This window comes from Macrobrachium rosenbergii, chromosome 2 (assembly GCF_040412425.1).
Source record: "Macrobrachium rosenbergii isolate ZJJX-2024 chromosome 2, ASM4041242v1, whole genome shotgun sequence".
NCBI classification, from domain to species: Eukaryota; Metazoa; Arthropoda; class Malacostraca; order Decapoda; family Palaemonidae; genus Macrobrachium; species Macrobrachium rosenbergii.
This window is the reverse complement of record NC_089742.1, coordinates 85,280,779-85,297,665: the sequence shown is the minus strand read 5'-3', so window position 1 is coordinate 85,297,665 and position 16,887 is coordinate 85,280,779. Positions and strand designations below refer to the sequence as shown.

At 36.3% G+C, this 16,887-nt stretch overlaps 1 protein-coding gene across 12 annotated transcripts in view; it reads right to left on the bottom strand.

Annotated features, from left to right (window-relative positions):
* Positions 1 to 16,887, bottom strand: part of LOC136848840 (mechanosensory protein 2-like) — a 704,506-nt gene that overhangs the window by 48,676 nt on the left and 638,943 nt on the right. For 10 of the 12 annotated variants that reach the window (XM_067121625.1, XM_067121645.1, XM_067121662.1 and 7 more), the window contains one exon: positions 11,307 to 11,462. In XM_067121625.1, coding sequence (XP_066977726.1) covers positions 11,307 to 11,462 — 156 coding nt within the window. Of the gene's footprint in view, positions 1 to 2,139; positions 2,238 to 11,306; positions 11,463 to 16,887 lie in introns of all 12 variants that reach the window. The other 2 variants (XM_067121634.1, XM_067121652.1) reach the window with 1 other exon arrangement.

The window sequence follows — 16,887 nt, the reverse complement described above, 5'->3', positions numbered from 1 at the left end:
TCATCCTTTCCTGCCTAATGAGACGAATGGATGCTTTTGTTGAGACAATCACAACTATACTAGCTCTGAGGAAATTATTATAAGCCTACGGAAACGATGTCTTCTCCAAAGGATCCGACACATTGCTTACAGGTTTGTACGGTATCTTATAAACATAATACGGGACTACTACGTATTGGGCTTGACTGCCATTCTAAACAGAACCTTCGAATAGTGTTTACATAAATTTACAATAAAGAAATCCTACACAGAGACCTCAGAAAATTGATCTTGCCTGATATCCTCCTGCCACTTTCTTTTTACTTAAAAGGTTCAGCTGTTGGGAACTAATCTAGCTATCATTTTTGAAAATGTTAGTAATCTTTTTAAGTAAATAGAATACGTAAATGTATTATGCAGCTGCAAACAGAGAGAGAGAGAGAGAGAGAGAGAGAGAGAGAGAGAGAGAGAGAGAGAGAGAGAGAGAGAGAGAGAGAGAGAGAGAGATATCAAAATCGTGCCCCTCGCCAAACGATCAAAACTATTCCTAGGCTATCATCTGTCTTCGAAAAAGCCTATCAAGAAAGCCTTTCTAGCACACGTCTCTATAGACAGCACCATGCCTAAGAACTGCTAGCTAAGAACACTCAGGAATTCAGAGACAAACAAAGCAACAAACAAATGCTGAATACTTCTGTACACAGTGTTCAATTTTGTGTTGTTGAATGTTCTGACTTATGAAAATATTGTAACAAAATTACGAATTTTTGTATCGTTTTTCTTTTGTCTAGTTGCATGTAAAAAACAAGTACAATTAAGTACATACAAAGAAATAAAGGCCTAAAATATAAGTTTCTGATAAACTAGAAATGAAATGTATTTCTGAAGCAGGAAAAAGGATAAACAGATAAGAAAAATCGATTTAATAAATGTTGGTAACTGAGACGAAGAGGAACCAGTTAAGACGGAAAAAGGAAAAAGGAGGAGTCGCACCTTGAGAGAGAGAGAGAGAGAGAGAGAGAGAGAGAGAGAGAGAGAGAGAGAGAGAGAGAGAGAGAAACACTGTAAAGGGTGAATAAGGTGGTATTACTACTATTAAACACCTGCATTAAAATTGGCAGTTTTCTCCCTCTTTAGCAGCAAGAGCAGTCTCATCAGCCACAGCCAGCTTAGCAGCAGTAACAGCAGCAACAGCAGCAAAAGCAAGAGAAGCAGCTCTCAGAGTGTATGTACAATGGAAGGAGCAGGCACAGAAGCAAGGCAGGGAAGCCAAACAGAAAGCAGTAATTGGGACAGCCAGCCAAATGTCACATCAACAATGGAATGGGAACTTGGGTCAATGGTTAGATTATTTTCTGTTAACCTGATGGGAAGGGGCAAGGTGTGGGGGTATTCCCAAGAGTCTTACAAAGAAAACACTGTTGGTTATGAGGAGTTGGGGAGAGAACAGGAGAGACTTACGGAACATGACTCACAGGATCATACGCCATTGGACTAAAAAATGGTGACATTGTTGTTAATTCTCTAAAACATATCTATACATCAGCATAGATATATTATGTCTGTGAGATGACACAACTACGACTACTACGCAATACTACCAGTAATAATAATAACAACAATAATAATCATAATAAAGATAATGATGATAAATAAAAAGGAGGTTTTCTCATAACAATGACTAGTGCACAGTGACTTGCTACTTCCTCTCACATCCAGATCACAGTACTCTGTCATGTGTCATGATGGTACCTACTGTTCACATTTGGATGCAGCACCAAATGATTACTAATGTCACCATTTGCTCAACAAAAATAACAAGTAAAACAGCGACCAGCTGTAGTGTAGTCTAGCAGTCCCTGCGTGTGCAACCACAAGACACACTTGGCAGGGAGAACTGGACTAGGCCACGGCTGGGCCGTCGGCCACAGGCGACAGGAAATGCAGCAACCCCATTTGTCTGGATCCAGTCTAGCCAAATGGTCTATGAGGCCAGTCACCAAAAATGGTGATTCCGGAGCACATGTTGAGACCATTGGACTATCCTGGGTGGTTAAAAAGGGAAGAGGAGAGGGGCTGCCCCATTGTTTTTGATTCATTTTATCAGTTTTTTGTTTTATGCAGGGCTACATTTGCTTGGCGAATGTGCCCTTCGTCTACCTGTAGTCCTCCACATTGTTCTCTGCCATGACGGGATTCTGGACTCTGTAGTATACCACAGCATCCACCGCTACTGTCACGTGGTCACGGGAGAGGATCTGCAATATTACCACCCGCCAGGTCAGGTCAGGTCAAAGGTCATAAACGCATCCAAGGTCACTCAGCTCCATGGTGGCGTAAGGAAGCCACGCTGCTTTTATCGACTTTTTATTTTTTTCTTTACACCCAGTCACTGCTGGGGTCAGTCACAAACACTCAGGAGTCACAGAATAAAAGACAATAAAACTAAAGTTTGTGGTCATGATCTCACTGCGAAGTCAGACCAGTCCAATAATTAGTAACTCAAGCTCACTCAGATTCATTATGACTTGGTTTATTCTTTTCTTTAAAGTGTATGATTGGATATGAAGGAAAGGACATCCTTTATTATTCTGATTTAAAAGAAAATGATCAAATGAAACAAATAAATCATAAAATATATTATGTAAATAAGTCAGTCTAGTCAGTCTCGTCTACGTCATAGTCTTATAACACTGACAATGCTGAGCACATGTGATATCTGTCCAACTTGATTCTACTTACGCTCAAATGCACAAAACGCTCCACAAGCCTGTTCGCTTGCTTGCTTGCTTGCCATATTCTCTCTCTCTCTCTCTCACACACACACACACACACATATATATATATATATATATATATATATATATATATATATATATATATATATATATTATATTTATATATTATATTTATAATTATACAGCGAAAGAGATATATGAGTAAATATGAAATCACTTAATAGAAAATTAAGATTTTTTCCAAGGCGTAAAAAAACTGCTGTCACATATTCTTTCACTCTTCAATCCCTGGGCCTTCTTTTGTTAACTGCATTATCTCTCTCTCTCTCTCTCTCTGTCTCTCTCTCAACTAGTCATTACTTTCATCTACCCCCAGCTGACTACTTTCGCAGTTAATTCAAAGAACACACTGCTACGTTTATTTCATTTCCCATTTCTTTATTATATCAACTCCATTCATTCCCTATTTTCTTTCATCCTTCTTTTCCGTCATATCTCTGTTTCCCTTTCCCTTCCCATCAAATGGAAATTTATAACACGAACCCCTTGTGCGAAATATACAGTATAGATCCGACTCTGCAATCTCAACTATTCAGTAATGAGACCACGAGACAATATATTGCTGTAGCAGAACCATTCTGTCAATCATGTGATGAGATGCCGTGGAAGGCGTGTGGGGCGCGCCTGCACACACACACACACACACACACACATATGTCAGTTTACTATAGAGAGCAGAAGAGAATGAGGGATAAGAGAGTGTATTCAAGAGGGAGAATATGATTAACAAATATCGAAATATTTGTTAATCATACTTCTGGATTATTTGGCTCATCATGAATACACTTTTTAATATTCAAATCAAGTTAGGTATATGTAATTTCTACATATAATACGCTAAAATGGCCGGGTGAGTTTTTCTTGACAGTATGGAGGCTAACACATCGATGGAACATCTGGAAATGTCTGGAAACTGCTTAGAAATTGTGGGGTACAATCCGTCATGTTTACTGTAGGACGTCCAAATCCTCGTTGCGGAGACTCGCTAAGTGGCTTGCGTTACCATTTGTCCCTCTGATATACATACTGCATTTGGTGAGATTTCAGTCTGTATATTTTTCATTCACACACCTCCACTTCAGACTTGTATCTTTCAACAGACAGAATGGGCTAGTTGCAGTAATTTCACATTCCATAGTCAAGCTTATTTCCATCATTTCCATATACTAAGTCTGGAATTGGCTACTGCCTAGCGGATTTTAGGAAATTTATGTAACAAGATTAATTACTCTGTGCTTCGTTCCTTTGGAGTAAAAAAAAAAAAAGAAAAAAAACTTCGAATTATCTTAGCTATGAATTCGAATTATTTTAGCTATAAATTATACTTATGTACCCTAAATAAAGGATATATTTTTTGTATTTAGCTTGGAAGAGTAATCTCTCTCTCTCTCTCTTTCGTATATATACATATAACACGTATGTATATATATATATATTATATACATACATACATACATATATATATATATATGTATATATATACATATATATTTATTTATTCATGCTGAGCTGAACATCATTTATTTAAAGGTACTTCTCCGTTCGTTTCTCCTCCTCGTCTTACAGCAGCAACATATAGAAACGTGCCGAGTTTAATCAGTCACAAGTTCTGTCCCACGTTTTAGGTTATTTTTTCGGCACCTCCAAGTTAGGTGTACTTATGATGTCTACAGAGACGAGAGTTTTTTCTTCTTTTTTTTTACTCCCCAAAGTCATAGTTAGCTGCGGTCTTTTATTTACAAGAGCAATTGCCTTTCTTACTAATTTAATGCTAATGTTAGACCATAGTGGTATAAGTAAATATTTTCATAACACAACTTCTGCTTACATTTGATAATATATCTGAAAATGATCCCTTGGTATTTTGTCTTAAAAAATACTTTTCTTTTTCTTTACTGACACATTCATCTAACTGAGTGATGTTTACCGTTTCTCTCTTCCAAACACATTTCCAGGCTCCACAGACTTTTGGCTAAATTATTTGTAAGTTCTATGATCATGGTTTTATCATCAAAGTTAGAATATTCTCTCCTTTGTATATATTTTCTACAACCGACTAGAATACGTCCTTAAACCATTATCACCTTCATTAAAAGAATCAGATATTTAGGAATATTGTTAGATTACTCTCGCATTGTTTACAGAGTGCTGTGATAAAGGAGAGGAGGTAACCTACCTAAGTCATGTTCATAACCATCAAATTTTATCTCTTTTCTTACACTTTAGTTTTGTTGTAACCAGGGTATATTAATTAAAATATTCTCATATTCATGCTGTGTCTGATATTCTTCAGGCATCCATTTTTGAAACGACACTTTTATCACTCACACGCTCACATACCACTCGGCTCACCAGTGAATGGGTACCAGCCCCCGTTTGGGTCAACGAGAGGGCAAGCGACAAGAAAACTCATCTTAAGGAACTTGCGGAGATCCCAACACCTCTACCCTTCCCGTCCCGTCCCCTCTAAGGTTGAAATTAGCTACACCCTACACCCACACATGTATATATATATACATACATATAATATATATACAATACATTATTTGTTTAAACGTTAAGCAATGACCACTAACAAGGGGGTGGCTCCAGAGTACTAAGACCTAGGCATACTTTAACAGGGGAATCCCATCCCCCCCCTCACAATTCTCACAAATCCTCTCTGTCACCTTTACCAGAAGACTTATAATTCCTCTCTCCCATTATTTCAGAATCCTCCCACCTTCCAGACATTCCTCATAGATCCTGGTTAGCCATTCAATAACAAATTCACCATCGTCCTACTGCTCTTAGTGTCTAACCATTCTTCGGCTTCTGAACTGCCGCCGTCCTCGTATCCTCAAAGGTCACAAGTGTTTTCAAACTTATCCTGAGGCTTTCGACACTTTTTTCATTCGTATCTGCTTCTCTTAAATCCACCACAGTCAGGAGTCATTTACTCGTTAACCTTTCTCTGTGCATTTAAATCTCCGGAGACCATTCCCCCTGCTTCTGGTTATTTCTATACTTTCATTACCGGCCTTCTTTTTCCATTAATTAGTTTCTTGTCGATCTTATATATACCTCCACTTATCACGCGATTGAACATCAAATAACCTCCTTTTTTGGCTTTACTAAACCTATTATTATTACTGATAATACATACTGCCTGCTGATTCTATAATCCCACTGCCGAATTGTACGTAGAATCTCATACCTTTTCCACTTGTGCCTAACAATAAACCATTTTTCCTCTTTATTTGCTGCTCTTAACTTCTTATTATCACACTCATTAATTCAAGTTACAGCCACATTTCCCCAAACCTTAAGTTTATATATATCCTAACTTTTGTGGCTAGCAAATAATGATCCGATATACTACAGCCCCTCCTCTTCCCACCATTAGCGCCATCAAATTGTTTTTAAATTGGATCTCTGCTAGTACATAATCAAAAAAAGACTCTTTCCTTCTCGGTTTTCTCTTTCTCAAGTATAATTATCTCTTCTTTGAGAAACCATACACTATTTTAAAATCCAACCCTTGTCCAAACATATTTTCTCAAGACTTTCTCTATCTAATTGACCTACCCCAACCCGCAACCACCCCCCCTTTTTTTAAAACATCCATTCATATTATCTAAACCCTTTTGGTCACTGACTCACTCATCAAAAAAAAAAAAAAAATTTACAATCTCATGCTATTCTATTCCTGGCCTATACACTCGCTATTTCATGGTTTTCTCTTGCTACAATCTTACCCAGACAATCCTCAAACAAACACATTTGTTCTCTCTCACCCGTCCCAAGATTCTTCTTGTCACTGCACCCGCCACCTCCCACAGCTCTGCTCCTTCAGCAACCCCGCATAATCAATCTGTCTGTCTCATTTCCAGCACACACTGTTCTTTCATCTCAGCAAGCGTAAAACATCCAACCCTCTCTCCTTAAGTAAATCATTTTCCACCATACATTTCGTCTTATCTGCACCACATCTAAGCACATTTGAAACCCCTGACAATTAGTATATATATATCTATATATACACCTATATAATATATACAAAAATATATATATATATATATATATATATATATATATATATATATATATATATATATATATATATATATATATATATATATATATATATATATATATATATATATTGTGTGTGAGAGAGAGAGAGAGAGAGAGAGAGAGAGAGAGAGAGAGAGAGAGAGAGAGAGAGAGAGAGAGAGAAATTAATCCTTTTCTACCTTTGTGTTATCCATGATATGCTAAAGGAAATACAAAAATTCGGCTCTGTTATCGCTCCCCTCCCGGCCCCTAGGTCCTATTTCCAGACACTCCGCTACAAGGTAGCAATTTTCTTCTTAATTCGGCAGAGGCTACCCAACTAGTAATTATACAAATAATCTAAGAGGATCGACAATTTCGCTGAAGCATCATGATACTAAAAAGTGTATTTGAACTCTTTTTCATCAAATTGTTCTGAAACTAAGGAAATTGGCAACATTCATGCAGAGCTTCTCAATTACTTATTCCTAGTTTGCATATTTGTCTTACTCTCACCCATTGGGTGAGATAATTCGTCCATATTCCTAGTTCGCGTGTTCGGAATAAATATTTTCAAATTTAAATACTTTCCATGTTCTATGTGTGAAAGCATATGCAGCATAATCTTGCAAGAAAAAATGTCTGATTTTCTTCAGAACACTAAAATAGTCCCTCTATTACGCGACTCAGGCAAAGCTGTTAGGAAGAGTGCGGAGTCGATTTTACCGCAAGCTTTGTTCAGGTCACTGACGGACTCGGTTAGCAGCGCTTTCTTGCTCTACCCTTTCCGACCAGCTTCCTCCGCCCTCGCCCTCACCGATGACTTCGTCGCTCTCGTTCACCAACTTGTTTTTGTACTGGAGATCGAAGTCTCTTTTCTCTGCTTCTCTCGTCACTGCTTGCGTGTCATGGCTCTTCTTGCATCTCATCTTTTTTCACGTCTCTCTCGCCGTCTCTCGCAATTATGTCTCCCCTCTTTCATTAATTCCCTCCTCTTCACCTTCATTCAGTGTACCCATTCGCTGTCTCTTCCACACAACCACTCATCCCTCATGCATAAATCACTGCACACACACACACACTGTAACTTATAAAAGAACAGAAAATGTAACAAAATAATAAAATTATGTCAAACAGGAAAAATATAATCTTTATAATCTCGTAAAGAGTAGCTTAAGTAATTATTATGTACTATTCCGTTATTTGTAATAAAGCCAACAATTAAAAATTCTGCACAGCACAGAGACAATCCAAGTGAAAATTCCAAGTTCGACGGAGATGAATGAAAACGATATAAAAGTAATGTCAATTACATTTAAATATTAGTCTTATGAAATATATAAATTTACATATATAATCATCTTATCAAGTAAACTAATCGTTCTTCTACATTTCTGAAAAGAAATACACTGTTAATTGCTTAATCAACAGAACATTACGAAATATTGCAAACTCTGGTTAAAATTTAACCCAAAATTAGATAAAATCCGGTCGCAGAAAATGACAGACAATGGGGTTCAAAGAAATCTTTCAACGTCGTTGACCCTGATTCCTTAAATTCCATTCGAATGAATGTCGGATTAAATCCTACCGATTACACACGAACTCAAAGGCACGCACATACTCTTACATACGTGACAATGTTTTTCAGGAGATTAAGAGATTACTCCAGGATCTGAAATATCAGGACCTTTCCATTAACATCAGTGGCGACGTTTTCGCTAGTTTCAAGTTCTTTCAAACCCTTTCCGACTAATTTCTGGATTCAGTGGTTTCCTCCTATAAGCACATTTTCCTGACACTGTGTTCGTGTTATGCATTTATAGCTGAGCGGCTTTTAGCAATACCTTATTCAATTAAAGTCTCCCCTTAGTGGTGATGCGTTAAATGATGACTTTATCTCGCGCGCTCAAGGGGTACCTGAAGTTTATGTTCACAACAAATGCTCAGTGCCATTAGTGTATAAACAAAGAATTACATCAAATGCATCACATGGGACGTGATAAAACAAGGTCCACTCATTGAAAGTCCCAAAACTATTACTGCTTAAGAAATGAATAATTTTGTTCGTGTATAGAAAAAAGAAAAATCAATAATCTTCCCTGTAGGCTTTATCGACACACTTTGGTCTTTTCAGCAATGCACTGAGGGTCGTAGTTCAAATCCATAAAACAGACAGACTAACTCAGCAAACGAGATGAAGAATTAAATTCTTCCTGGACACAAAACTATTGCACATGTGAACCACTTACCCAAAATTCGCACACACACACACACACACACTCATACAAACATGCGCACAAGCACGCGCGTGCGCACCCATACATACAAAGACACGCCTTCCTACTAAAAAAGATACAGGTACACAACTACAAAACAATTCCAAAGAGAAAACCCCGGAAGTAACGTTTGCTCAGCGGCTCGAGAGTTGCAGACAGTTGTACAAATAAATTAAGAACCTCGCAACTGCTCCCTCCTGGTCTTCGGTTTGGTCGCTACAGAGTCACTAAAAGTCGTTTTGAGAAAGGAAACAGAACGGATAAGATCTGTTGAACGTCCTCCCCTCCGCATCCATGGTGTGAAGAGTTCATCTTCTTTCACTGCTGTATAAGTCTTTTGAAAAACAGGTCTAAGAAGTCTCTGAAAATAAGTATTGTTCTGTCTCTGTATAAAGTCGATTAAAAATAATAAAAGTAAACCAGAGTCCTACAGTATTCTGTCCCATCACATGTACACTAGTTCGTAAATGCCATACCAGAGCAAAAAGTTCATTGTTATATTTGATCATAAATATGAAATGGAGGTGGTATAGAGAGATTAATACTGGGCTTAATATCAGAATGGAAATAAAAGACAAACTACTTGGATTAATAGCGAGCTTATTAATTACGGAAGCTAAAAGTTGAAAAAATAAAAAACAACGAAAGAACAAAGTTGAACAGAAACACGAAAAAGGAATTTACAACTACTGGAGATGAAATTGGGAATACATGAGAGCAAAGAGACAAAGGAGAGAGAGAGAGAGAGAGAGAGAGAGAGAGAGAGAGAGAGAGAGAGAGAGAGAGAGAGAGAGAGAGAGAGAGAATAAAGTTAAAAAAGGGAAATATATAAACCATATCAAGAAGAAGTAGCAATGACAGTCCAGAGAACTAAATTGTGATGGCACGCAGTCATAGCTGATAATTTCTACAACAGAAAAAACAAGAATGAACAACGAAACCATACAATAGAGACAGTTGGTATAAATGCGTGCCGTAAGAATGAGGAGATATTGCCGGGCAAAAATCAAAACAAAAGCTGGACAACATCGACAACAGTGCACCCCAGAAAAATGAAACAGCAATTCTAAAAAAAGGAAATGAATTGGATCTGTGACTCACATGTCAGATAACACTTTAGATTGTGAATAGGAGGGGGACAAGAGACCAAATCTCAACCTTGACTACAAAGGATACAATAAGATTTCTTTCCACAATTTTCTTTCTTTAAAAATAATTTCATCAGTTAATTGTTTACTGAAGGCGGGAAAATCAAGGGAAATGATGATATCTTCAATTTCCTGTACAAATAAATATCAATGTGTGGGAATGAAAGACATATTCAGGAAGCCAAGAAAAGAAGGGACATGAATCAAAGAAAAAAATCAAGGTCGAATGAAAATATCAAAATGGCGAAGAATCTGTTTAAAATTACTGCTCAATCATTTAAGTATCCTGGAATATTTATAGTTGCAAAATAAGAAAAAGTCTAATTTAATAAAACAAAGCATTAATTTCACATTGAATATGAAACAATTTGTAAAAGAACGAAGTCTAAGTAGAAATGAAATATAAAAGAAAAGTGTAAAAACGAATAGAAAGAACCAGGTCCCATGGGTATATATACAGAATGTGTTCCTTAGGGCATTCAAGCAAGTCCAGTTGGTATCCTTGGCAACTGTAGGCAGGCACAGCGCTCAAGGAACACCTGTAAAGGCAAAATTTCATTCCCGTTCTGAAAGAACAGTTCGTGAATGCTCTTTTAATCCATTGCAAATATACCCATTGGACGTTTATTTAGACAGTCTTTATTCAAAATGATTATTTAAGTGACAAATCCAATATATGTATAATTCACCATAATTCATATTAAATATGTAGCCCAAGAAATCTGAACTTATTCAACAGGTCATGTAAAATGATAATCTATAATAACCTCCTGAAAATCACTTTCCTTCATCAATACATTATGAAATATGAAAAGGTGGTTTGTTAGTCAAGGATACAGCTGTAACATATTCTTTGCCAAATCTCCAGGATCATATTTTGAAGCAAATGTTTTAAGTTTGAGATCATAAGCATCTTTGAAATGACATGACATTACAGTAGATATATCATCTTCCTCAATGACACAAGGAAGCTCAGTAATTGAAAACAGGAGATAATAAGATTTGTAATGTAATAAGGCAAAAAGAAACTGGCAATCCGGACCCACATGGAGACGGATTAGCATTACCTCTTGAGGCGGGACATCGAAAGATACAGTTCGGAGGTCGACCTTCCTGTATGAGTCCAGGCAAGGGACCACGAAGAATATACCTGGGCCTTTGGCGCCGCCTTTGAGCAGGCGACCGAGTCGGAATATCACCGCTCGCTCGTACTCCTGAACGACCTGTTGAGAGGTAGGAAAGTCATGACATCTGGAGAAGCACTGCATCGTCGGTGGTTTAGTGAAAAGACATTTAGGTGCTCACACTTTCTGTCCTATTCATTTCTTGATTTCATCCGTGTTTTTTAAACAAATGAAATATTTCCAGTTAATCTACATCTTATTTCTTTCTATATTTTCATTTAGGTGTAAATAGCATTTGTCCTGTATATTAAGTTGAAATGAAGTTTCCCATAAGTCATCAACTGTAGTTTTATAACTCTAAAGCCAATCCAAGGTTAGTTAAAGTCCAATACCTTACAAAACTTTGTACTCGATGGAGTACCCACATTGCTATAAAGTTAATCCATTCACCTCAGGCCTAATGGAATATATACTACAGGATATAAAGTTCTATTCCTTATTCAATATGTACTTCCATTCCTGTACAGTTAATTCAAATTGAAATTATCTAAACTTTCAACATAGGAAATATAATTTTAACTAAACAATAAATACTTACTGTAAAATTAAAACCATTACTTACATGTAACCGAAGTCCTATAAATTGCACTATGAAGGTCTGGACACCATTTTGTGCTATAAAAAAACTATTCTAAGGATTAAATGGTATTAGAAGGAATTCAAACATTTCCACATTTACACTGAAAAAACGCTCAATATTTCTAAAAGTTGAATCTCTACACATTACCTGGCGCTAAATGAACACAGTTGGAAGCCTTGATTTCACTGAGTTTAACATACACTCCAAGCTGTTTGGTTATGAAAAAAACCTGATTTATGATGAAGTACATATATTCATACTTCCATACATAGAACACAAACATAAAAATGTTTCTCTTCAATGGGAAGATGAAGCAAAAGTACACCAATGAAGAGCGAGAGTAAGTTTAAGCAGAAGTAAATCCCAGGTCGAAACACCTCAAACAAGTACGAGAGGTTTCGTCAAGCCACAACTCAACTGCCGCCATCACCTCAAATTCTGTTTCAACTTGGGCAACCCATCCTATCCTCCCATACTGTAACAGAGGGGGAACTAGAAAATCTTCAGACCAGAAATTAAGTCTGTAACTACATGTCATAATATAGTACTGAATCTGTATTTTATATTCCCGTGACCCTATCAAGAATATAAGTTCCTAAGTAGGTAAGTTTATGTGTATATTATGTGTATATATATATATATATATATATATATATATATATATATATATATATATATATATATATATATATATACAATATATATATATATTCAAATAAAAAAATAGATTACAATCTTGAATTTTCGTAATAACTCTTAGGATATTTCGACAAAACATAGATTTACTACATTGACATCCTCAGTAAAAGTAAAATATAGCAGAATAGTGAAATTTAAAAAAACAAATCAGAATACAAAGATATAAAAAAACACAAGAACGTAAACTTAAAAAGCTTAAAAACTTAAAAAAATGTAAAAAGATTTTAAAATAATCTTGACATCACTGGTTACATCAATATATTTAAAGTGAGACAAAATAAAATTAGTAAAAATGACCAAGGTTTTCCCAAAGGAATACCTAGGAATGAATTTTTATAGCATTCGATTGTTCTCCACAGGGCATTGACACAAAGGTGAAATCATTAAATTGTATTTATTTTGGCATTGCTAAATTTGTTCTTCAACTGTTCCCAAATTAAAAATGAGTCGTGATGGATGAACTACCAGCCCTAAAGTCACCATTAGACAAAAACGTTTATCAAATACTAAAAGTACGCTTGGACTCTCATAGAGGAGTAAGTTTTAGCCCTCCATATACAATCAAATATTGAAAACAAAAGAGGCTCATCAACAGCATGTACAAATTGAAAACGAACTTCACGTCTTAGAGTCCATAATGATAAAAAGCTACACAGAGCCATGTACTTCCGTTGCACTTCGTCTTTCGTTTGCACTGAAGGTTCATCTGCCCATCTTCATCGATTTTACCATAGTGTTTTTTGCCTTTTATGTTTATTTTTCCTATTTTGACCCACTTAGGCCTTTTTCTTGGTTTTTTCTAATTTTATTTTGTCACTTTAAATAAAGGAGGGAAGGCTTTTGTTTACGTTCTTGTGTTTTTTATATCTTTGTACCTCACTATTCTGCTATATTTATCTGAGGATGTCAAAGTACCGAAATGTTTTTGAAACGTCGGCACAATAAACAGGTTCTACACTTTAACACCAAAACATCTACCAAGATATTTTTTGATTACAATCTTGAATTTTCATCTGCTACAGCAAGCCTCATCACATATTACGCCTTTCCCATACCTGGGCAGTTCTACAGACAAAAGGAGAATGGGCATTGCTAAATTTGTTCTTCAACTGATGAGTCGTGGATGAACTAAAGTGTAGAAAAACTTATCAAATAAGCCCTATATACCCAAACAAAAAGGCTCATCAAGTTAATTTCTAAAATTACTGGAAGGTTATTGGCTTTTGAAAATAAGATTTTGTAATATTTTCCATGGTTCTTTTCCCAGACACCAAATTCTGACTACACGGCTCATAGAATGTTAATTAAGTTGGTGTCTTTGCCGTCATCCTTTAAATATAACCATTTACGACGATCTCTGACTCTAGTCTCCATAACTTTCACAGGAATTTAATGTGTCAATAAACGACGTAATGTATTTATTTTTTGTCGACGACACTTGTTGTTTCTGTGCTTGTTCCGCATTAAGCATTAACCGGAGAATAGAAAAAGGAGACTCCAAATTCATAAAAATATTTTGCACATACTTGTCTTACACCATCTATCTAATTCCAGTAAAATATTACTGAGTCACCATTTGGTCAGTGCTGACTAATTTCCTAGGCGTGGGTGGTCTTTACCTGGAATAGGACGAACGGCTTAAAATAGTCTCTGACAATTCTTGGAGGACTATGGGTCATACCTACTGTCATTTCGGATTCATTACAATTTTTTCAGCTGGTGCTTTAAAGGTATCGGTACAGAAATCATCTGTTACCGAGATAAATTCAATTATGAATTCAGCTGTTACCTATTCCTAAAAACGACCTTTGGATAATAATCAAACCTACACATACTGTCACCCGAAATCATAAAACTTCATTTCTCATCATTATCCAGCCTTTCATTTTCGATTTTTGCCATTCTCCCATCTCTACCTCTTATTTCAGTGCAGCATTACTTATATATAGTTCACCTCTCCATTAGGTCTCACGAAGACCATGATGTAAGCCGACTCACAACTGCATTATTTTCCCCATTCAAATCACTTACTGCTGAACCATTTTCTTTCTTTTTTTTTCTTAATCGAGTGTCTTCGCGGCGCGGCGCTTCGATCATTAATTTCTCCCAAGATGACAGTTTTTGACGAACGTTTCATCTCGCGCAGAAGGTCCGCAAAAGAGTAGGAAAAAACAGACGGAGGATATAATACGATGATAAATTCCACTACAGGGCTTTAATAAGCACTAGCATATTTTTGTGCATTTTTAAAGGTATATCAATGAATTTTTGTAAATTCCACACTGGGGTTTAATATCCACTCGGAACATTATAACGAAACCACAAAAGAGGCTTTCACTTAATTCACTGCAATAACATGAAAAGCTTGTCATTATTATTATTATTATTATTATTATTATTATTATTATTATTATTATTATTACTTGCATTTAATGTGCTCGCATTCAAACTGATTAAACCATTAGGGCTATTTATTACCTTATACACTGGAGAAGAGTAATGCGTCCTCAGGTGAAGAGAGAAAAATATAATGATGAAAAATTTATTATAAAATTACGATGAACATAAGCTCCAGAAAGCTGAGGGATGCAAGAGAATGTGAGTCCTCTTTTGATGGCAAATTCCTTCCAAAATATTTAGCAGCTTAGTGAAGACGAAGTCCCAAGAAGGTTCTTAAGATACGCCAGTTTTCACTTTTGTACAAACACTGCTTGGGTGATTCAACTCCACTGCAAAACTATTAGACAGTCTTGTTGACATTAACCCTGATGCCCTTGCTCATTACTTCAACATCCGTAAGAATGGTTATCCTGCTTAATAATAATAATAATAATAATAATAATAATAATAATGTCTCTTATCTCGTCAACTGTATATGTAAGGCATAGTGTTGGTAAGAAATACCGCTTGACCATAAAATCAACGAAGTTACAAGAGCTTTACAAAACCATTCACATTATTTAAAATCTGTTCATCATTACTAAATCCGTTTTAGAAATAACCCTAAGTCAAACCCAGCCCAGTATTCGTTATTTATAAGTCAACATATGGCCAAATGGAAGAATTTTCTAACAAGCGTGCTCAGAAACCAAGTAAAATAATGGCTGTAGTAATACCGGCAAATCGAAAAAAGTAGAAGCCTAGGGTCTATAAAATAATATAAATAATAATAAAAAGCTTCTCTTGAGATCCATTGGCCTTCCAAAGTTTCAAGAGTCGGCACTAGACACTTAACCTATAGGGTCAAGAATGGATAAAAAAAAAAAAATCAGGATAGGGAAACCTTGTGGGACGCTGGGAAGGGGGACGAGGGTGGAGAGGGTGGGGCGATAGCAAAGAGAATGGGGAATCACCCAGGGAGCAGCAAGAGGTGAGAAGGCATTTCCTGCACTTCCCGTGCCTGAATTGGGACAGGATATTGGAGTTACAAGACACATTATTGGTGTATCGACTTATTGATGTGGGGATTTTAAATGGCATTATTGATTACCCTAGTCTCTGATGACAGACCAATCTTTAAGCGAGGTCTTTGTTTTGGTACACATTTCGGAGTCACATTTACAATGTCAAAGGAAACACGAGAATGTGAAGAAAGGCGAAGAGTTGTGGTAACACTTTCCCTATGAAAAAAAATGTACTTCCACAGAATCAATCCTTGAAGCACATTTAAACAAGCATATGATTTTTGCGCATTACATGGTAACGTTTTTGATAAAATGTAATATGCAAAAAGTAAGTTCATACAATATGCATACGCATGTACGCAAGCGCAAATGAGCGTTTAGTCCACAAATCCGTGTGATATATTTGAAACTGAGGACTGTACATGTTAACCTTAATGCTGCCTTTTTAACTGTATTAATATTTAAAATCATAGGGCATTAAAAATGATAAAAGAAATGAGAAGTATCAACATCATTACTGTGTTCAAGATAGAGGCTTTAGCGGTGTGAAAACGGCAGATAATACAAGGAAACAGGTATTTGTGCGAAGGGTTCTGTCAAAACAACGCTTCTTTGTTTAACCAAGAGTGACTAGTGTGTGAAAAGAAAGAAAATAAAGCAGTAGAAAGAATTCTTAACAGAAAACGATCTAGAGGAGGTCAATGGCAAATGGCGGCGCACGTAAAAGGGCATCAAAGTAAGTAGGAAGGTTGCGCAAGAACGGCAGAGGTGGAAACTCAAG